Genomic DNA, 21,710 nt, shown 5'->3' with positions numbered 1-21,710 from the left:
GAGATCGCTTTGAGTGTGAGGCCAGCTTGGTCTACAAAGCGAGTCCAGGACAGCCAAGGCTACACAGAGAAACCCTGTATTGGAAAAAAAAAAAAAGTCAAAACCTGTGCCCGGACAGCTAGTTCTACCCTCAGGTTTCTAGGGTATTCTCAGGCTAGCCTCGGTTCCAAACCCTTGCTTAGGTGGGGGACAGGTTTTAGGATCCGGGGAGTATACCTCCATTTTATCCTGTCTGATAAGGATGAGTTAGCTCATGCAGGAGCTGGGGAGTTTCTGGGACTGAGAGAACACAGGCTTGGGTCTTCTCACCGTGCTGGGAATTGAGTTCTGAAGGCCACCATGCTGGTCAAGTGCTCTGGGCTTGACCCCAGCCCCATCATGGCTTCAGTGGGTCTCACTATCTCAAACCCTTCTGACCACAACCCTGCCCAGGGCTCTCTACAGTTCTGAACTGGATCAGATTCCTCTATTCCAGAGGCTCTCAAAGTGTGGTTCCTGGGAATTCGTGGAAAATGTACATTATCGGCTGCTTGTCAAGCTTGTCAGCTCAGGACTCAGAGATCAGGGATGGCACCCAGCAACTGGCAGTTATACCATATTGTCTCGATGACACTACCGTCTGTCCAAGTTTCAGATCTACTCTGGTGTATGCTCTCAGAGGGATACGGTGGCCTGGTTTATGGCCTTCCCTGTTATTAGTGCTTGGCCTTTGGTAGGCATTAAATATTTGCTGGGGGGTTGTTGATGTATCTCAGTGGCAGAACCCCCCCCCCCAAGCTTATGCAAAGATCTGGGACTAATCCTCCGCACCACAGGTATAGAGGAGACAGAGAATTTATATATATATTCGATAGGTATTTACCCTGTGCTTAACAACAGTGGAATGGACAGCAACCGGCCATTTACTGAAATACCTGTGCTCCAGGCTCTGAGCTCAAAGGTTTTTTGAGGATGAAAATCCCAGTAGTCACCCTAGGTAACTCTATTCAGTGAAACTGAGGCTCGTTTGGGAGAAGCGCTTTACCCAGACAGAGACATGGAATCCGCCTGGGATGCTCGCAGCAGCCCCTTAAGTCCAGCGGCCGCGCGTGCGCTGTCTCGCGGACGGCTGCTGGGAGTGTGGCGAAAGTGCGGCTGCGGAAGCGCAGCGAGACCCGGAAAGAGAAAGCCAGTGCTGCTCCGGGGCTGCGGGGACTCCCGGCGCCATGGGTCGCTTGCACTGTACGCAGGACCCGGTGCCCGAGGCCGTTCGCGGCGACATGCAGCAGCTGAACCAGCTGGGCGCGCAGGTGGGCCTCGCCTGGGCACGGGAGGGGCTCGGGTGTGGGCCGACTCACTCCGGAGGTGGGGACCTCTGGAGACCAGATTTGTAGCCTCCTAAAAGAGGGGGTGCGGGGGGTTCCGAGGGGCCCCGGGTTGAGCGGATTCGGGAGGGCAAGTCGACTGCAAGTCCGATGTGGGTACCAGTGGGGCCGGCCTGAGTGAGGCCCTGGGCCGAGCCGGAAGAGGCTCAGACAGCACCGGTGACCACACCCCTTTCCAGGCCGGGAAAGGAAGGGTGCGTGCTTTGGAGGCCCATCTCCCTGCAGCCTGCTGTTCACACTGCAGGGACCAGCCCGGCGCGGGCGTCTGCAGGCGTCCCTTTTCTTCTGCGGGAGTAAACGGGGTTACAGTGGCCCTTGTCGATCCCAGCACTTAGGAGGTGGGAAGCAGTTCAATCCAGCTTTCACTGCCAGTCTGAACTACGTAAGACCTCCTGTCAGAAAACTAAAATGGATAAATAAATGACCCTTCATCCCCTCCAAATGTTTCCTTACTAAGTCTTAACTTCCCAGGAGGTGGAGCCCTCAACTCCTCACACATAGTAGGCCTGTTTGCTAGAGCTGCCCAGTGAGACCCTGTCTCAAAATAAATAAACGACAACAAAATAAATAAATGTAAAAACAAAAGATAGGTAGTACATGCCTGTTATGCCACCACTTACTTGAAAGGCTGAGGCAGAAAAATTGCAAGCCTGGAAACAGGAATTTCCAACCAAATGTCTGACTTCAAAGCCAGCGAGGTGACTAATTTTTTTTTAATTTTATTTATTTATTTATTTATTTATTTATTATTATTATTATTTTTTTTTTTTTTTGGTTTTTCGAGACAGGGTTTCTCTGTGTAGCCTTGGCTGTCCTGGACTCGCTTTGTAGACCAGGCTGGCCTCGAACTTAGCGATCCGCCTGCCTCTGCCTCCCTAGTGCTGGGATTAAAGGCTAGCGCCACCACATCCAGTTTGAGGTGACTAATTTTTGCTGTTCTCTGGAAGACTTCCATTTGCGGGGGGTGGGGGGGTGGAGAGAGGGGTTCTACTGCTAAAAAAAAAGTTGCCAGGCTTGGTCTTGCACCCCTTTAATCCCAGCACTTGGGAGGCAGAGGCAGGTGGATCTCTGTGAGTTCAAGGCCAGCCTGGTCTACAAAGTGAGTCCAGGACAGCCAGGGCTGTTACACGGAAAAACCTTGTCTCAAAAAAAAAAAAAAAGTTATTTTTTAAAAATGTATTACATTTTGTATGTTGTCAGAGAGGTCAGAGAACACCCTATGGGAGTTGGCTGTTACTCTCTCCTTCAATTGTGTGGGTTCCAGCGATTGCACTCAGGCCATTGGGCTTAGCAGCAAGTGCCTTTGCCACCCCAGCCATCTTGCCAACCCCAAGATTCTCTTCCCCTTTCTCCCCAACCTTGAGATACGGTCTCTCTGTCCCCAGCTTCCCTAAGTGTTGGGATTACAGGTGTGTGGCACTATGCTCAATTTTCTATTAATCAATACTTAGTTCTATGTGGTGGTTTGCTGTTGCATTTTTTTCCTCTTATTTTTAGACAAGGTCTTTGTAACCCTAACTGGTCTGGAACTGAAAGCAGCACCCTCCCTGTACCTTGCAGGGCTAGGATTCTAGGCATGTGCCTGGCCTTGTTTGAGTCAGAGCTTGCCAGTGATCCTCCTGCCTCTGTGTCCCCAGTGCTGGGTTTTATTTGCTTTTTTGTTTGTTTGTTTGTTTGTTTGTTGTTTTGGTTTTTCGAGACAGGGTTTCTCTGTGTAGCCTTGGCTGTCCTAGACTCACTTTGTAGACCAGACTGGCCTCGAACTCACAGCGATCCACCTGCCTCTGCCTCCCGAGTGCTGGGATATAAAGGTGTGGGCCACCACTCCCGGCCAGTGCTGGGCTTTAAAGAGTGCACTAGCGTGCCTGGCCAAATTTCCCTGACTTATTCATATAAACAATACTTTCCAGGGAGAAGGCTCCATGTAAGCATGGGTGGAACACATAGGAACCACATACTCTTTGCAGTGGAATTCACGGTTCTAGGGCTTTTATTATCACTGAAATTAGATGTTCATTATGGCATTGTCCTCTGGGAAGGTTGACCAGTACTCCCTAGAGCCATCAGTGTCCCCAGACATTGTTTGCAGATCCAGTAAATGAAAGGGTGTCTCCTCATTGGTTGATATCTCCCTGGTATGTCCGTCTCGAATGGTCCTGAGCGTCTCTTCTGCTATTTACTTGTGATAACAGTGAGGAGAGCTGATGAGCATTCCTGGGCAAGGCAGCAATGTGAGAAGACTTACACAACAACTGCTTCCTGTGCATTTAATGATAGTTAAGATTCTGTGAAGACAAAGAGCCATAGTGAGAAATGCTAGGAAAACTCGTGATTCTTATCGAGGCTGTAAAACGTAGGCATGCGCTGTCCTGTTTCCTCCACCACACACAACAGGGAATGTCAGTTTCAGCAGAAGAAACAAGAGAGACCCTGCCTCAAAGGTGGTCATTGTAGGACACACTTTTATTTTATTTTATTTTTTGGTTTGTTTGTTTATTTTCAGACAGTGTCTCACGGGGGGGGGGGGGGGGGCGCGGGCTGGCTAACCTGGAACTCACTATATAGATGAGGCTGGCCTTGGTCTACAAATCAGGCCTACACAGTGACACTCTCTCTCAAAAAACAACCAAACCAGAACGAAACCACCAACAATAACATCTTATGGCAAAACATTGAAAGACGTCTCTTTTTTTTTTTTTTTTTTTTTTTTTTTTGGTTTTTCGAGACAGGGTCTCTCTGTGTTAGCCTTGGCTGTCCTGGACTCACTTTGTAGACCAGGCTGGCCTCGAACTCACAGCGATCCGCCCACCTCTGCCTCCCGAGTGCTGGGATTAAAGGCGTGCACCACCACGCCCGGCTGAAAGACGTCTCTTTTCATCTATTTTGCCTACCTATATTTTCTGGTTCCCACCACCACCACCACCACCACTTACTATAAACATTTGTCCTTTAATCCCAGTACTCAGAAGGCAGAGCCAGGGGAATCTCTGTGAATTTTAAACTAGTCTGGTCGACATATTAAGCTTCAGGTTACACAATGAGACCCTGTCTAAAAAAAAAAAAAAACAAACAAACCCAAAAACAAAAAACAGCCAGGAAGTGGTGGCTCATGCCTTTAATCCCAGCACTCAGGAAGCAGAGGTGTGAGTTCGAGGCCAACTTGGTCTACAAAGTGAGTCCAGGATAGCCAAGGATACATATAGAGAGAAACCCTGTCTTGGAAAAAAACAAAACAAAACACAAGACCCAGCTTCAACAAAATAGAAGGCAAGAAGCAGCTCTTGAAAGCTGTCCTCTGCCCCATATGCACATTTTGTTAAACAAACAAAAATAAAGGGGAAGGGGTGAACTTGAGCAAAACACACTGTATAAAATTTTCAAAGAATTGAGCCTGCCAGTGATTGTGTCCACCTTTAATCCCAGCACTTAGGAGGCAGAGGCAGGCAGATCTCTGTGAGTTCATGGCCAGCCTAGTCTACAAAGTGAGTCCAGGATGGCCAAGGCTACACAGAGAAACTCTTGTCTCGACAAACAAAAAACAAAACAAAAAAAATTTTTTTTCAAAGAATTAATGAAATAAGTAAGTAAATATAGATTGTCAAGCCTGTCTGATGTCATCCTTCTCTCTCAAAAGCCTACAGCTGGGTAGTGTGTGACACACTGAGTGGAGTGGGAACATTGTGGGGAGTAGGCATGCTAGTGATGGTCACGCTGGGTGATGGGCCACAGAGAGCAGGAATGGCGCTGATGCTCTGTGTATTCCTCTTGCAGCAGTTCTCAGCCCTGACAGAAATGCTTTTCCATTTCCTTACTGAGCCCAAAGAGGTGAGTAAGGCATCTTGTGATAAGGGGGTTTTGCCAACGTGGGTGTAAAGGCCTGACAACTTAGAGAAGACTGTGTTTGGGCACTGGCTGCTCTTACAAAGGACTCAAGTTCGGTTCCCAGAACCCACACAGCAGCTCACATCCATCTGCCCTTCTTGTTTCATGGATCCTGTGAAACATTCGTGCAGGCAGAATACTCATGCACATAAGTAAAATGAGTCTTTTTCAGGGGTGAGTGAAGGCCTGCTTGTGCTGTCCCTTCCCTGCAGGTAGAGTGCTTTCTGGCTCGGCTGTCTGAATTTGCTACCACCAATCAGATCAGTCTCGGCCCACTCAAAGGCATCATGAAAAGCCTCCTTCTGGTTCCAAATGGTGAGTTGGCTCTGAGCAGTTCTTGACAGAGACACTGCTTCTGCTTGAGCCTTCCCTCGTTAGGGAGTCACCCAAGCAGCATTCCATAAATACCCAGGCATGGCAGGGCATGCAGCCTGGTGCGGACTGGAGGTGTGGAGGTAAATATGGCTCTCCTCATGTTCGGTGGTCTGTGTCTGTGGACTCAACCAGCCATCCACGGATCAAAAACACTTTTAAAATCAGGAGTGAGAGCATACCCTTGTTTGTTTGTTTGTTTGTTTGTTTGTTTTTCGAGACAGGGTTTCTCTGTGTAGCCTTGGCTGTCCTGTACTAACTTTGTAGACCAGGCTGGCCTCAAACTCACAGCAATTGCGCCTGCCTCTGCCTCCCGAGTGCTGGGATTAAAGGCATGTGCCACCACCGCCTGGCTAGCATACACTTAAAACATTCTAAAAATTGTACCTATATGCATGATTTTGTGCAGTATTCCTCCCCCAAAGAAAGTGGTATAACTAGCATTTATATGTATTTATAATATGTTAGAAGTATAAGAAACGAGGAGGTAAGCCGGGCGTGGTGGCGCACGCCTTTAATCCCAGCACTTGGGAGGCAGAGGCAGGTGGATTGCTGTGAGTTCGAGGCCAGCCTGGTCTACAATGCGAGTCCAGGACAGCCAAGGCTACACAAAGAAACCTTGTCTCGAAACGCCCCCCCCCCCAAGAAACGGGGAGGTAGTTCAAAGTTTGCAGTGCACATTGATTATATGGCGATACTCTGTCGTTTTATCTGAGGGACTTGTAGTATTCTCAGAGGATGCCCAGGGGCAGCTTGCTGACAGCAGAGGAGCCATGGAGAGGATGGTGCAAAGCTGACTCTGCAGCCTCCATTCCCTAAGCCCAGAAATTAAAGGATAGGGCTCACCAGTGTCACTTGAGTCTCTCTTCTCTGTGTGTGTGTGTGTGTGTGTGTGTGTGTGTGTGTGTGTGTCTGTCTGTCTGTCTGTCTGTCTCTGTCTGTCTGTCTGTCTGTCTGTCTGTCTGTCTCTCTCTCTCTCTCTCTCTCTCTCTCTCTCTCTTTCTCTCTGAGCCTCACTGTGTAGTCCTAGCAGTCTTGAAACTACGTAGAACAGGATGGCCTTCAACTCATAGAGATCCTCCTGCCTCTGCCTCTGAGATCATATGCAGGCCCTACCACAGCTGACTCTTTCTCACTTGCTGGGCAGTGGGTGGTGCATGCCTTTAATTCCAGCACTTAGGAGGCAGAGGTAGGTGACCTCTAATTGGAGGCCAGCCTAATCTCCAGAGTGAGTTCCAGGACATCCAGGACTGCACAGAGAAACCTCGTTTCACAAAACCAAAAAAGAAAGAAAGGAGGCGGGGGGAGGAGAGAAAGGAAGAAAACAAAACATTTAAGTCCCAAGTCGCACTGGAACGAGTATGAACCCTTATCCAGTGTTTCACCCTTGCCCCAGACTGGATTTGCTTAAAGCAAGTAGCAGACAACATTTCATTCCCAATGACTAGTTACCTATCAGTGAAAGATAAGCAGGGGCCAGCACAGGCCACTAACCTATCTGAAAGGAAATCTTGCCTCCAGTGTCCTTGCTTCCTCATTGTCTGCTGCATTGTGTTGGCTTACAGCCATTGTTTCGCCGCTCAGCAGGGCACAGATGGGGACCTGGCCAGCATTAGTGGGTTGCTTGGGGGGGGGGGGCGCTTCCTGTGCTCTGTGCTGGGTCCTTCTCTGATAGTCACCTTCAGGGCTGAAATGCAGCTGAGGAGGCTCCTGGAATTCACTGTTGGAAGAGTAAAGAAAGATAACCTGGTGATAAATAGCTCAGCGGCAGAGCACCTATCTGGAGTGCACGAGGCCCTCGATCTTTGGCACCAGGGGAAACAAAACAAAATAGGTGGCGGGAGGTAATAGGTGTAAAGTTGAGTGGCAGCTGCCTTTCCGGGTTCTCATTGGCCTTGTCCGGGGACCTGCTTAAACTGCTGCTTTTAATCCCTAACAAGCTGCTCCTTGGGGGTTACTGACTTTTATTTTCTATTAAAAGGTAATTTCCCATCCCTACTCCCCAGAGTGTTTTGTCTGTAATCAGATAGAATGAATGATCACCACTGAACAGTGGTCACAGATTGTATGTTTCTCTCTCTCTCTCTCTCTCTCTCTCTCTCTCTCTCTCTCTCTCTCTCTCTCTCTCTTCTCTGTGTGTGTGTGTGTGTGTGTTTTCATTTGTTCATGTAATTTCTTTTTCTTTTGGTGAGGGGGGGAAAAGAACACTTAAAGTTTTCCACATTCCTAAGGCATGTGAGTACTGTTTTCCTGCAAATGGAAATGTGTTTAGCTGAAGTTGGCCTGTGGCCCCAGGGCTTGCTCTGCTTTTCTCTGCCTGGTTGCCTTCTCAATACTCTGTGTGGCCTCCATGTCTCTTAAATTACTGGTATGATCTGTCTCAGTGGAACACAAGCCTCGCTAGGGCAGCCGTTCTTGTGTGTGGCTCATTATTATTTCCCAGTGTTTAGCATGGTGCTGACACACAGCAGGTGTTCTGTCTGCTTATGGTGACTGCCACCTTGCTCTCCCCTGGGTCTCCCAGGCTGGATTCAGCTGGCCAGCCTCCAGGCTGAGCAGTTCTAGCCAATGACTGCTTCCCACTCCCTCCCGCCGCATCTCCCTACCAGGTGTTTCCATCAAACCTTCTATACATAGGTTGAAACCGCAGGCCTGTCCCCTGGCTGGCATTGATTGAGGTATAATCAAAGGAAATAGCTGAAAAAGAAGCCTCAGGGAGCCACATCTGTGTAGGGTTCGGTTTTTGCCTACAGAATGTGACTGCAGAGTGGTGAGCCTGCTCCTTGGTCCCTACGGTTTAGCTGTTATGTCTTTCCCTGTTAGGTCATTGCCCAGTACTGGTCAAGGTAGCCTGGAGTTCACACCGTTCCTGGGGACCCTCTGCTCTGTAAGCCACTGAGAGGTACTTGTTGATCCTCAGCAAAGTAACATTTATGTTTATAATAGAAAAAAAGAGCAAAGGTTGCTCATACCTTTAATCCCAGCATATGAGAGGTCAAGATGCAGAAAGATCAGGATTTAAGGCCTATTTAATCTACATAGCAGGTTTGAGGCTAGCCTAGGCTACACAAGACTCTCAAAAACCACAACCATATGTGTGCATATACAAGAGAGAACGAAAAAGGAAAAAAGGAAGTAAGCTGGGTGTGGTGGTGCACACCTTTAATCCCAGGACTCAGGAATCAGAGGCAAGTGGATCTGTATGAGTTTGAGGTCAGCCTGGTCTACTAATAAATTCTAGGCTAATCAGGGCTACATAGTGAGACCCTGTTTTAAATAAGTAATAATAATAATAACAACAACAACGACGATGACGACGATGATGATGATGATGAAATATGCCCCACAATTCTACCACCTTCACATTAAAGAAAGAAAAGTTGGTACTTGCCTGTCATCCCAGCACTCAGGAAATAGGAACAGGAGGTTCACAAGATCAAGGACACCCTCAGCTATGCAGCAAGTTTGCAGCCAGCCTTGGCTATATAAGGCTATGACTCATAAAACATAACAAAAAAAAAACCCTTAATCTTTTTTGTTACTGTTGTTTAGTTCGCTCGTTGTTTGTTTTGCGTGTATATGTGTTTTATGTATGTATATGAGTCTTTCTTTTTTTTGAAGGCCTTGCTAATGCTAGGCAAGCCCTGTACCACTGAGCTACACTGTCACATTTACAATGCCTTTGCTTTTCTTTTAGTTATGTGTATGCATGTGTGTCTGGGGTGGGGGTATGCACACATAAGCACAGGTGCCTTCACAGGCCAGAGACATTGGATCCAAGTGGATGCAGAGTTACAGGGGGTTGTGGGTCACCCCAGGTGGGTTCTGGGAACTGAACTCAAGTCATCCTCTGCAAAACTCAAGCCATCTCTCCAGCCCCCACAAGGCATTGTTTTTATCTTTATTTTTTAATTTTATTTTTAAATTTTATATATGAGTGCTCTTTCTACTTGTATGCCTGCAAGCCAGAAGAGGGCATCAGATTCCAGTATAGATGGTTGTGAGCCACTATGTGGTTGCTAGGAATTGAACTTAGGACCTCTGGAAGAGCAGACAGTGAGTGCTCTTACCAGCTGAACCATCTCTCTAGCCCCCCACCCCCACCCCCTTCTTAAAGACTGGGTTTCTCTGTATAGCCCTGGCTGTCTTGGAACTTGCTCTGTAGACCAGACTGGCTTTGAACTCACAGAGATCTACTTGCCTCTACCTTCTAAGTGCTGGGATTAAAGATATGTCACCACCACCTGCACTCACAAATCCTTCCCCCTCCCAGGAGACAGGGTTTCTTTGTGTATTCTTGGCTGTTCTGGAACTTACTCTGTAGACCAGGCTGGCCTCAAACTAATAGCAATCCACCTGCCTATGCACCCCTGAGTCTGGAATTAAAGGCATGTGCCACCACGCTTGGCTACAAAGTTGTTTTTAAGTGGCACTCTGGTGTCCTTTCTGAGGGCTTGAGATTCACAGAGGTCTGAATGCAGTAGGGGATGAGGCCTGTACAGATTAGGGAAGACTGTTTCCAGCAGAGGGACTAGTGAAGGCCAATGTCTGGTGGCAGGAACTGCCTTGGATCAGTGTGGATGGGCATGGGAACACTGGCAAGATGGCCACCATTTGTAATCCCAACATTGGAGAAACTGAGTCAGGAGAATTGTCAGCAGCCAAGTTGGGGCTGGAGAGATGGCTCAGCAGTTAAGAGCACTGGCTGCTCTTCCAGAGGTCCCAGGTTCACTTCCCAGCACCCACATTGCAGTTATCACTGTCTGTAACTCCTGTTCAAGGTGACCTGGCACCCTCACACATGCAGGCAAAGTACCAATGTACATAAAATATGAATAAATTAAATAATAATAATAACAACAACAACAACATTTCCAAGTTTAGTCCCAGCACCCATAACCTACAGCTCCAGGGAAATTAGCTGAGATACATCTTTAAACTCTGCTCTTTATTTTTCCCCCAGACAAGGTTTCTCTGTGTGGCCCTGGATGACCTAAAACGCAACTCTGTAGACCAGGGTGGCCTCAACTCAGAGATCCACCTGCCATGCCTTTGGAGTGCTGGAATTAAAGGCATGCACCATGGGCTGGAGGTTAAGAGCACTGTCTGTTCTTACAAAGGTCCTGAGTTCAATTCCCAGCAACCACATGGTGGCTCACAACCATCTATAAAGAGATCTGGTACCCTCTTCTGGCATGCAAGTGTACATGCAGGTAGAGCCCTGTATACATAATAAATAAATCTTTAAAAAGGCATGCACCACGATGCCCTGCTACCCTGAGACTTAACTAAACTTTGGCCAGGCTGCCACACATCTCCCGGATTGTAGCCTTGCTCATTACTCCAGCCCACCATCCCTGGAGGGTGACTGTCCCCACTGTGCAGTGAAGAGGTGTCCTGCCCTGCCCCATGGTGGTTTCAGAGCAGCATTTTCTCCCCAGCCACTCCAGCCCTTCCTGAAGCATAGTGCTTTTATGTCCTATGCAAGCAGGTTGGGCCCAACAAACACTTCCAAGTGACCAATGCTTTCATTTACACTTTATGATTTCTCCCCTGCCTCCAAGGTGCATTGAAGAAGGGCCTCACTGCAGAGCAAGTGCGCACTGATCTCCTGGCTCTAGGTAGGACTTTCTCCAGGGTGGCCCGGGCAGGAGGAGGGCCTCTGGGCTCTTTGTTATGTTAATTATCCTTCGGTTCTCTTACAGGTCTTAGTGAGGAGAAATCCACTTACTTTTCTGAAAAGGTATAGTTCTCCAAATCAAGGTTAAGATCCTGGCTTTTATTTCCTGAAAAGAAAAGAAAAGGGAAAAAAATGCTGAGCGAGACAAAACCATTCCATTCTTCCTTCATTCACAGCCTCAGGAACAACACACCTGCAGCTGCCAACCAGCTCTGCTTAGGGCAGCCCTAGTTTTTCTCCTTTTGTTGGCCAAATATTAATGCCTTTGTTCTGAATGGATTAAATCTTGGGATGAAAAGAGAATATATATATATATTGGGTGTAGTGGTGCCTGCCTGGAATCTCAGCGCTGGGAGTGGGGCTCAAGGCCAACCTCAGCTAGACAGTAAATTCAAGGTCAGCTAGGCGGCATGCCGTGTGTAAAAAGTGTATTCCTGCCATGGCTTGGCTGTGTGCATACAGGTAGACTCAGCCCTCGGTTCTGCTTTCTTCCCTAGCTGTTGGGCGCTGAGCACCGCTGTGCTTGGAGCAGAGGCATACAGAGAGCAGTGGTGCCCACTCTGATGGCTGTTGGCTTTTACTTTTCTTCCAGTGGAAGCAGAACGCCCCAGCCCTTGCACAGTGGGCCATGGGTCAGACCCTGATGATTAACCAGCTGATTGATATGGAGTGGAGGTTTGGAGGTAACCAGATGGATCCACTCCTGTGAACTTGTCTGGCCATCCTGGGATGGGTTGCAGAGACTTTTGGGGAGCCTGGGTGGGGAAGACTGGTCCCCGATCTCATACACCTCAATCAGTCACTTTGTATTCTTTTGTGTGTGTGTCACAGTGACATCTGGAAGCAGTGAATTAGAGAAAGTGGGAAGCATATTTTTACAGGTAAGTTTGTGCTCAGAGGCAATGGGGAAGATTTCAACCTGGTTAAAAGTTATTAAAAGCTGGCATGGTGACACAGGTTTGTAAACCCTCACAGTCAGGAGTGTCAAACACCAAAAGTTCAAGGCCAGTTTGGGTTTCCTGAGGCACTCTTTTTGGCTTTTTTTTTTTTTTTTAAGATTTATTTATTTATTTAATGTATATGATAATGCACACCAGAAGAGGGAATCAGATTCCATTACAGATGGCTGTGAGCCACCATGTGGTTGCTGGGAATTGAACTCAGGACCTCTGGAAGAGCAGTCAGTGGTCCTAACCTCTGAGCCACCTCTCCAGCCCTTGGCAAGGGCTTTTGATACCTCAGCGTCCACCCCCAGGGATACACCTCCTCCATCAAGGCTATGGCTCCTAATCCTTGTAATCCTATCAAAGAGTTCCCCTTTCGTGACTAAGCATTCAAATACAAGAACCCACGGCAGCCATTTTCACTCCAGCCAGCACAGGTCTGCTATCTTCTTATGTAGTGGGTTCCCTAAAGTGCCCTGTGCATCTCAGAGCATTGTGGTCAGCCAAGGAGTGATCTCCGTCATGCCCGCCTTCAGCTCAGCTCATCTTGGACTTAGTCGGAAGTGTTGAGTTGCTCCACAGGGACCGTCCAGTCACTTCACTTAACTCCTCCCTTAGAAGCCCATCCCGGGGCTGGGGTGGAGCCCGGAGCAGTGCTGTGTCTCCTTGAGACCCCGGGAAGCTTTGGGACATAATTAGATGAAAAGGTTTGGAGGAATTTCTTTTCTCAGCTGGCACTTAAGTTTTTTCTTCTTGTTGTTATTGTGTGTGAGAGAGAAATGGGTGGGGTGCACATCAGGCATCATGGCTGTGGAGGCCAGAGGACAGCTTTGTGGGGTGGGTTCTCTCCTCCCACCTTTATGTGGGTTCCAGGGATCAAACCCAAGTCACCAGGCTCATGGTAAGTACTTTACCCCTGAGCCATCTTTGCTGGCCCATCATTTTAATTAAGAAGTACTTATGTATGAATGTGTGTGTGTATATATATATATAGATATCTATCTATATATCTATCTATCTATCTATATATATATATGTCTGTCTGTCTGTCTGTCTGTCTGTATGTTTTCTTTACCCTCTCCTTTTTTCCTCTTTTAGTTAAAGTTGGTGATTAAGAAAGGAAAACAAACTGAAAATTTGTATATAGGTGAGTCTGTAACCCCATTTTGAAGCGTCCCATGTCTTTCCTTCAGTCACCTGGGCTGGTAAAGCGCATCTCTGTAAGACAAGGTATCACCAAGCTCTAGAGCAGCCATCCATTTCCATCCCTCTCTTAAAGCATAGTCCAGGGCTGTTACTAAGCTGTTGGGAGGCTGGAAACCCTGAGTAGAGGGAAAGGAAGAGGGTGGGGTAGAACGGAAGCTGATTGGAGGCAAGAAACTCTTGCTGTGGACATCCCTGAATGCCGCTGCTAAACCTTCATGCTTCTGTGTGACGTTACACACACACTTCCGGTTTTTGGAGCCCTGCATGGTCACAATTGTAGGTTCCTTATTCTGATGGGTTATGTACGTCAGGTGACTTAGCTGCATGGAGATTAATGGAGGCCTTGCCTGCCATGCAGTAGGCCTCGGTTTGATTCCCAGCATTGCAAAAAGATAGAGAAGGCTGCTGGGATGTGCCAGGGCAAATGGACGACAGCCTGGAGATGGAGTGCCAGTGTACAAGCCCTGGGTCTGCTCCCCATCACCTCAATAAGCAAACAGTAAATTCGAGTAGAAGTGGATTTTCCTGGGTTATTCTGTGTCATCGGAAACACTGACTCAAACTGAATTTTCTCTCCCCAGAATTAACCTTGCCTCAGTTCTACAGCTTCCTGCATGAGATGGAGCGAGTCCGAGCCAGCATGGAGTGCCTCAGTTGATCCTGTTTCTTGATCCCTTGCTCCTGCCTCTTCCCTATTGGCTGCTCCAGGGGTCCAGCTGCCTTGGGAGTCCAGGTGCAAAGAGTTTCTGAGAACAACTGGGTTGAATACCTGAGCAGTCCTGTGTGATTCTCCTGCAAGCCCCTCTCGGGAGCCAGCACCTTCCATCTCCTGGCTTGACTTTACACCTAGCTGCTCTGACAGCCTTTGCATCTGGCATTGTTTGCTTTCTTTTGGGAGGAGGGTATTATCACCTCCCATTAAACAGTGAATGAGTGGTTCCTTCAGTCAGATGGTTCGGTGCTTGTTTGTGGCTGAGGAAGAGGCAGGTCACGTGGACGGCTTGTCTGGAGAGGACCTATCTCGCACTCTGTTTGGAGGGGGAGGGGCATTGCCAGCCAGTGTTTGCTGAGTCATCTATGTAAAGTCTGTGCTTAGTCTTCTCTGGGAAGAAGAACTAAGGCCAGGCTCGCGTCACCGTTTCTGGTTTTGCTCCTTTGTTTTGTGTTATAAGGAGGTAGGCCTTTTGAGGCCATCTTAAATTATTTTTGGTTCCAGAAGACCAACCACCATTTGGCTAAATGATAAATTAAAAGAAAAACAGTTTGTAAAGAAAAGCTCTGAATCTGCTCTCCAACTGTCTTTCTCCACAGGATTAAGAGTCATCTGAGCTGAGTATAGTGTCATACCCCTGTAACCCTGGCACTGAGGAGGCAGAGACAGGGAAGATCACCAAAAGTTGGAGGTCAGCCAGGGCAACAAAGTGAGATTGTGTCTCAAACCAAGCCAGCCATGGGGCCTAGATTGATGGCCCTGTGGATGAGAGAATTAACTGCTCTGTGAGAAGACCCAAGTTGCTCTGTTCTCAGTACCCGCATCTGAAGGCTTTCAACAGCCTGTAACTCCAGCACCTCACTCACCAGACATACGTTTGTGCACGTGGGAGCACACATACATGTTCATACACACTCACAATACACGTGACATAAGTCTTGAAAAAAAAGGGGGGGGGAGCCGCAGGTCGTGATATATAGCTCAGTTGGTAAAGGGTTTGCCTAGCATGCATAAAGCCTGGATTTATTCATAAAACATGGCAAGGTGCTCAGGCTGAACTACACAAGCCCGTGTCTCAAAAAAGGAGAACCAGGGCCAGTAAGACAGCTTAACAGGTAAATATACCTACCCCATGCCTGACAACCTGAGTTTAATTCCCAGAACCCACATAGTGGAAGGAGAAAACTGATTCCCACAGTTGTAGTCTGACCCATGCACACCCTTGCACACCCATGCACACATTAGTAAATAGATTAATAATTTTTTTCAAGATGGTTTCTCTGTGTAGCTCTGGGTGTTCTGGAACTCATTCTGTAGATCAGTCTGGCCTCGAATAAAAATATCTTTTAAGGGGCTAGAGAGATGGCTCAGTGGTTAAGAGCACTATCTGCTCTTCAAGAGGTCCTGAGTTCAGTTTCCAGAAACTACAGCCATCTATAATGGGGTCTAATGCCCTCTTCTGGCATGTAGGTGTACATGCAGGTAGGGCATTCATACACACACACCAATTTTTTAAAGTAAAAACAAGAGCAGCCTGGTGGTGGTGGTGCAGCATACCTTTAATCCCAGGACTTGGGAGGCAGAGGCTGGCAGATCTCTGAGTTTGGGACAAGCTTGGTCTACAGAGTGAGTTCTAGGACAGCCAGAGCTACACAGAGAAACCCTGTCTTACATAAATATATAAATATAAATATAGCACCAACATGTAGTTCACAACCCTCTGTAACTCCAGCTCCAGGGAATGTTATGCCTCTGGCCTCCATGGAAACCTGTACTGACATGCACATACACATAAGTAAAGGTTACAAAACCAAATCCTCTCCCCCCTACCCCCCCCCCCCGTTGGTTTTTTGAGACAGGGTTTCTCTGTGTCACTCTGGCTGTCCTGGACTCTCTTTGTAGACCAGGCTGGCCTTGAACTCATAGAGATCCACTTGCCTCTGCCTCCCAAGTGCTAGGATTAAAGGCATGCACCACCACACCTGGCTATCTTTTCTTTCTTTCTTTCTTTCTTTCTTTCTTTCTTTTTTTAAGATTTGTTTATTATGTATACAGTATTGTGCCTGCATGTGAGCCAGCAGGCCAGAAGATGGCACCAGATCTCATTATAGATGGTTATGATCTACCATGTGGTTGCTGGGAATTGAACTTGGGACCTTTGGAAGAACAGCCAGTGCTCTTAACCTCTGAGCCAGTTCCTCCAGTCCATGAAAACAAATCTTTAGCCTCATTTTTTGAATATCCTTTAAGAATCTCAACTTTGGTCTTCACCAAAAAGAAAATGGTAACTTGTTGTTTGAGAAGGGATGTAGTTAATGCATTTCTGGATGCCTCTGTTCTCACTGTACAGACCTTTCTGGCCTCAAACTTACAACAGTCCTTCTGCCTTACCCTCACAATGAGTGCTGAGATCACACACATGCACTCCAAGCCAAATCTTTATGACGGCTCAAACCCAGGGCTTCCTGTGTGTTAGCAAGCACTTTACACAGCTATATTCGTAGTCCATAGAGGTTTTTGTTGTTGTTTTTACATTTATTTATTTATGTGGAGTGGGCAGAGTCATGCCTGGGTGCTTGTGGAGACAGAAGACAAGCGTCCACCTTCAAGAGTAGGCTCTCCTACCAAGTGGGTCCCAGGAATGGTACCAGGATGTCAGGCTTGACAACCAGACCCTTTACCTGCTGAGCTATCTCCGCAGCAGAGTAGTTCTGAGTAAACATGGAGACTCTTCCCCACCTCTCTTCCCAGTTACTCACCAGAGGGAATCTGTTGGTTTGTTTGTGTTCTGGAGCCTTGTTTTAAGCAGGATTTCTCTGTGTAGCCTTGGCTGTCCTGGACTCACTTTGTAGACCAGGCTGGAGCTTTTTCCTTTTTTGGTTTTTCAAGACAGGGTTTCTCTGTGTAGCCTTGGCTGTCCTGGACTCACTTTGTAGACCAGGCTGGCCTCGAACTCACAGTGATCCGCCTGCCTCTGCCTCCCAAGTACTGGGATTAAAGGTGTGTGCCGCCATGCCCAGCTTCTGTGCTTTTTTGTTGTCTCTTTTTTTTTTTTTTTTTTTTTTTTTTTTACAATGAGTCACAGTCATGGCTGGCCTGGAATTCACAGCGAACAAGCTATTCTCAAGCTTGTGGTGATCCCTCTATCTCTGCCTCCTAAGTGCCTGAGTGCCTTCCCACAGTTGATAGCCATGAGGGACTCCATCACTGGCACAGGCACCGGGAGTGAGGGACTCCATCACTGGCACAGGCACCGGGGGTGAGGGACTCCATCACTGGCACAGGCACCGGGGGTGAGGGACTCCATCACTGGCACAGGCACCGGGGGTGAGGGACTCCATCACTGGCACAGGCACCGGCGGTGAGGGACTCCATCACTGGCACAGGCACCGGGGGTGAGGGACTCCATCACTGGCACAGGCACCGGGGGTGAGGGACTCCATCACTGGCACAGGCACCTGGGGTGAGGGACTCCATCACTGGCACAGGCACCGGGGGTGAGGGACTCCATCACTGGCACAGGCACCGGCGGTGAGGGACTCCATCACTGGCACAGGCACCGGCGGTGAGGGACTCCATCACTGGCACAGGCACCGGGGGTGAGGGACTCCATCACTGGCACAGGCACCGGGGGTGAGGGACTCCATCACTGGCACAGGCACCGGGGGTGAGGGACTCCATCACTGGCACAGGCACCGGGGGTGAGGGACTCCATCACTGGCACAGGCACCGGGGGTGAGGGACTCCATCACTGGCACAGGCACCGGGGGTGAGGGACTCCATCACTGGCACAGGCACCGGGGGTGAGGGACTCCATCACTGGCACAGGCACCGGCGGTGAGGGACTCCATCACTGGCACAGGCACCGGGGGTGAGGGACTCCATCACTGGCACAGGCACCGGGGGTGAGGGACTCCATCACTGGCACAGGCACCGGCGGTGAGGGACTCCATCACTGGCACAGGCACCGGCGGTGAGGGACTCCATCACTGGCACAGGCACCGGGGGTGAGGGACTCCATCACTGGCACAGGCACCGGGGGTGAGGGACTCCATCACTGGCACAGGCACCGGGGGTGAGGGACTCCATCACTGGCACAGGCACCGGGGGTGAGGGACTCCATCACTGGCACAGGCACCGGCGGTGAGGGACTCCATCACTGGCACAGGCACCGGGGGTGAGGGACTCCATCACTGGCACAGGCACTGAGGGTGAGGGACTCCATCACTGGCACAGGCACTGGGAGTGCAAGGTCTCAGGTCAAGAAGCCCACCTGCCACTAACTGTGACCTCAGGCAGCTGCTGCAACCTGTTAGAACCTGTTTCCGCATTTGTGAGTAGACACCATTAGCTCAGTTACTGTACAGAGCACTGAGCCCAAAGCCTGCTCTCCAGCCAGGGAACTGCTTGTGTGTTTCCGGGTTCTGATCCTCAGCCACCTGAAAGCCTGTTAGCAGAGGTTGGTCTATCAGCTCAGGAAGCCTTGCCTGTTCTCCTTTCTCTTCCCTCCATCCACATTGTCCCAAGTCGTACCCTTAAGGAACTGATACATTGTTTTATGTGTATGTGTATTTTACACACAGCTATGTCTGCGCACGATGTGTGTGCCTTGATACCCATGGAAGTCAGACCATCAGATCCCCTGACACTGGAGGTATAGACAGTTGTGAGCAAGCAAGTGGGTGCTAGGAACCAAACCCAGGTCCTCTGAAAGAACAGTAAGTCTCTTAACTGCTGAACCATCTCTCCAGCCTATTTTCTTTAATGCTTACTTATGGTGTGTCCGTGTGTAGACACATGCATGCTAGCATACGTGTGTGGAGGGTCAGAAGACAGCTTGTAGAAGTTGGTTCTCTCCTGCCATGCTGGTCCCAGGATCTAGGATTGTTAGGATTAATGCTACAATACCCTGTGAGCCATCTTGCCAGCCTGTTGTGGTTAAGAGCACTTGGTGCTCTTCTGAAGGATCTGAGTTTGGTTCCCAGCCCCTACATGACAGCTTAAAACCATGCTTAGCTCCAGTTCCAGGGAACTTGGCACCCTCTTCTGGTCCCTATAAGCATCAGGCATATGTGTGGCGTGCTTATAGGTTAGCTGTCTTGGGTTGCTATTGCTGTGATGAAACACTCTACATCAGTCTTCATCAACTAAAGTCAGGGCAGGAACCTGAAAGCAAGAACTGATGCTGAGGCTGTTTTTCTTGTCTTTTTTGTTGTTTTGTTTTGTTTTTTGAGACAGGGTTTCTCTGTGTAACCCTGGATGTCCAAGAACTCACTCTATAGACCAGGCTGGCCTCAAACGCAGAGATCTGCCTGCCTCTGCCTCCAGAGTGCTGGGATCACAGGTGTCCTTCATTCCCTTGGTTGGGTTGGGTTTGTATAATCTATTCCATGTAGGACATTGCTGAGTCTTCTGACCACTCCTCAAGGATTCTGCCATAGTGCTGGGTACTGGAGTAATCCTTCCTGCTGTTGCACTTCATTTTTGTGTGAACTTACTCTTGCTCAGAGCAAGAACTATGTCCTCTGCTTTGGCTGCAAAATCAGTCCTCTTTCTGTCTGTGTCTGTCTCTGTCCCTGTCCCTGTCCCTCCGTCCATTTCTCTCTCTCTCTCTCTCTCTCTCTCTCTCTCTCTCTCTCTCTCTCTCTCTCTCTCTCTCTCTCTCGTTTATTAAATTGGTAATGGTCAGGCCAGGAGAAGAGGAACCGTAACCCTGAAGGAAAAGGGCTGGAGACAATGGGAGCATTCACTGCTTGATTCTGACATTATTGTTTCTCTTTGCTCTGATGTTGTTTAAAAATAAAAAGCTAAGGGCCAGGTGTAGTGGTGGCACACACCTTTAATCCCAGCACTCATGAGGCAGAGGTAGATGGATCTCTCTGTGTTCAAGGCCAGCCTGGTCTACACAGAGAGTCCAGACCAACCAAGGCTACACAGAGAAACCCTCTCTTGAAAAACCAAAAAAGCAAAACAACAACAACAACAAAAAACCCAGCCAGGTGGTGCTGGCGCACGCCTTTAATCCCAGTATTTGGGAGGCAGAGGCAAGTGGATCGCTGTGAGTTTGAGGCCAGCCTGGTCTACAAAGGGAGTCTAGGACAGCCAAGGCTACACAGAGAGACCCTCTGGCCGTAGAACAAGGGCACCTTGCGGCTGTGTAAGGACTGCCCTGGGCTGGGTGGCAGGGCTAAGGAAGCAGGGCAGCGCCTTTTTTCCCCCTCACACCTGCCAGGCTCCATCCTGTCATCTCTGTTTGTGAGCAGCACCCCCAGATTCAAACAACCTGCCGCCAGCTTGTCCCTTTGGGGCTCAACATTCTTGTTAGAGCTTTCCTACAGTTTGGGGGTATAGAGCAGTGGCATTGGTTTCTATAATTTGTGTGAGGGGCGGTACCCAGGGGTGCTGGAGAGCAGTGACTTCAGAGACTCGGCTCCATCCTTGGAGAACATGAAATCAAGTTTGAGAAACTTGAGCAACCCACTGGGAATCCTAAATCCTGGCAGACAGGCTGTGACTGATGCTCTAGTGTTCAGGGAGCTATGGGCATGAGTGATTGAGGGGGGCTTGAGGCACACCTGCGCCCTGCAGGCTGGGCCAGAGTTGCCCTGACAGGTTCAATGGCCAGGAGTGGCAGGGGTCACTTCTGAGCTGTACTTTCCCTCCTTGTGACCTGTGTGAGGAGGGGACAGGGAGCTGCCGAGGGCCTCTGGGAGGCCCAGGACCTACTAGTGACTAAATAAGAGCTTACAGAGGCTTATTGAATAAGGCTGCTTTCACTTCAAAGAGCTGCTGCAAAGCAGCTTGGTGAAGAGAGGTAAGTGCAAATGAATCCTAAACAGATGGACTCCATTTCCTAGACAGTGCCCCTGGGGCTTCACAAGCGCTTAGCCAGGAGGCTGGGGGTGGGTTGCTGATCCCAAAATACTCACAACGGTTTTTCGTGGAACACAGCCAAGATGCTGGAAGTGTGTCAGCCTCCAGGTCCTTCAAAATCTTAGCCATCAGCTGCTTCCCTGCAACTCTGTCACGCTCCCCTCAGTGACCTGGAAGGAGTGTCCCTCCCTCCCTATCCTGTGTAAGTCCTGGACAGAGAGAGGTGTCCCCTCGTCCCTTTGAGGTCCTTCCTCTCTCCTGGGCGTTTTCCTCAACTACAAAATAAAGAGATTATAGCATTTAGGGGGTAGGATAAAAAGAGCAGGAATCCAAGGCTACTCTTGGCTTCATACAAAGTTCCAGGCCAGCCTGTGCTATCTGATTCTCAAAAACCAAACAAACAGCAAGAAGGAATTAATTCAAGTGATCTAAAGACCTTTTCAACAGTTGTGTGTGTGTGTGTCCATATATGCATGTGCCCATTCATGTATGTACATGAGCACACATTGACATGTGTACACACTTGTGTATGGTGTATGTGTGTTTGTGTGTAGCTCAAGGTAAGCCTCATAGACTTCCAATCCATATTTTCATTTATTAAAGATTTTACGTATTTGATTTTTGAGACAGGGTCTATGTGTCCTTGGCTGTCTTGGAACTCCCTATATAGACTATGC

General features: G+C 48.8%; 1 protein-coding gene across 3 annotated transcripts; it reads left to right on the top strand.

Annotated features, from left to right (window-relative positions):
* Nucleotides 1-1,021: 1,021 nt before the first annotated feature.
* On the top strand, nt 1,022-14,393 carry COMMD7 (COMM domain containing 7). Of its 3 annotated transcripts, XM_084777396.1 has the most exons (9): nt 1,115-1,289; nt 5,136-5,193; nt 5,463-5,561; nt 11,183-11,239; nt 11,324-11,361; nt 11,891-11,981; nt 12,130-12,179; nt 13,341-13,389; nt 14,030-14,393. In XM_084777396.1, the coding sequence occupies exons 1-9, from the start codon at nt 1,206-1,208 to the stop codon at nt 14,104-14,106; spliced, it is 603 nt and encodes a 200-aa protein (XP_084633522.1). In that variant the 5' UTR covers nt 1,115-1,205; the 3' UTR covers nt 14,107-14,393. The 3 variants fall into 3 exon arrangements, with proteins under 3 accessions (XP_084633521.1, XP_084633523.1, XP_084633522.1); XM_084777397.1 differs by lacking the exon at nt 5,136-5,193 and having other exon boundaries at nt 1,114-1,289; nt 5,459-5,561; XM_084777395.1 differs by lacking the exons at nt 5,136-5,193; nt 5,463-5,561 and having other exon boundaries at nt 1,022-1,289.
* Nucleotides 14,394-21,710: the final 7,317 nt, after the last annotated feature.

This window comes from Acomys minous, assembly GCF_964271855.1.
Source record: "Acomys minous genome assembly, chromosome: 3".
In the NCBI taxonomy this organism is placed as follows: Eukaryota; Metazoa; Chordata; class Mammalia; order Rodentia; family Muridae; genus Acomys; species Acomys minous.
Note: the sequence above shows the minus strand (reverse complement) of the source record. Positions and strands in the feature narration are given on the sequence as shown.

Excerpts from the sequence above, each read along its gene's own strand:
- COMMD7 (XM_084777395.1), top strand. The coding sequence starts at position 1,037 with ATGGAATCCGCCTGGGATGCTCGCAGCAGCCCCTTAAGTCCAGCGGCC. Across the intron at positions 11,240-11,323 it reads CACTGATCTCCTGGCTCTAG|GTCTTAGTGAGGAGAAATCC; the intron begins GTAGGACTTTCT and ends GTTCTCTTACAG. Across the intron at positions 12,180-13,340 it reads TGGGAAGCATATTTTTACAG|TTAAAGTTGGTGATTAAGAA; the intron begins GTAAGTTTGTGC and ends TTCCTCTTTTAG.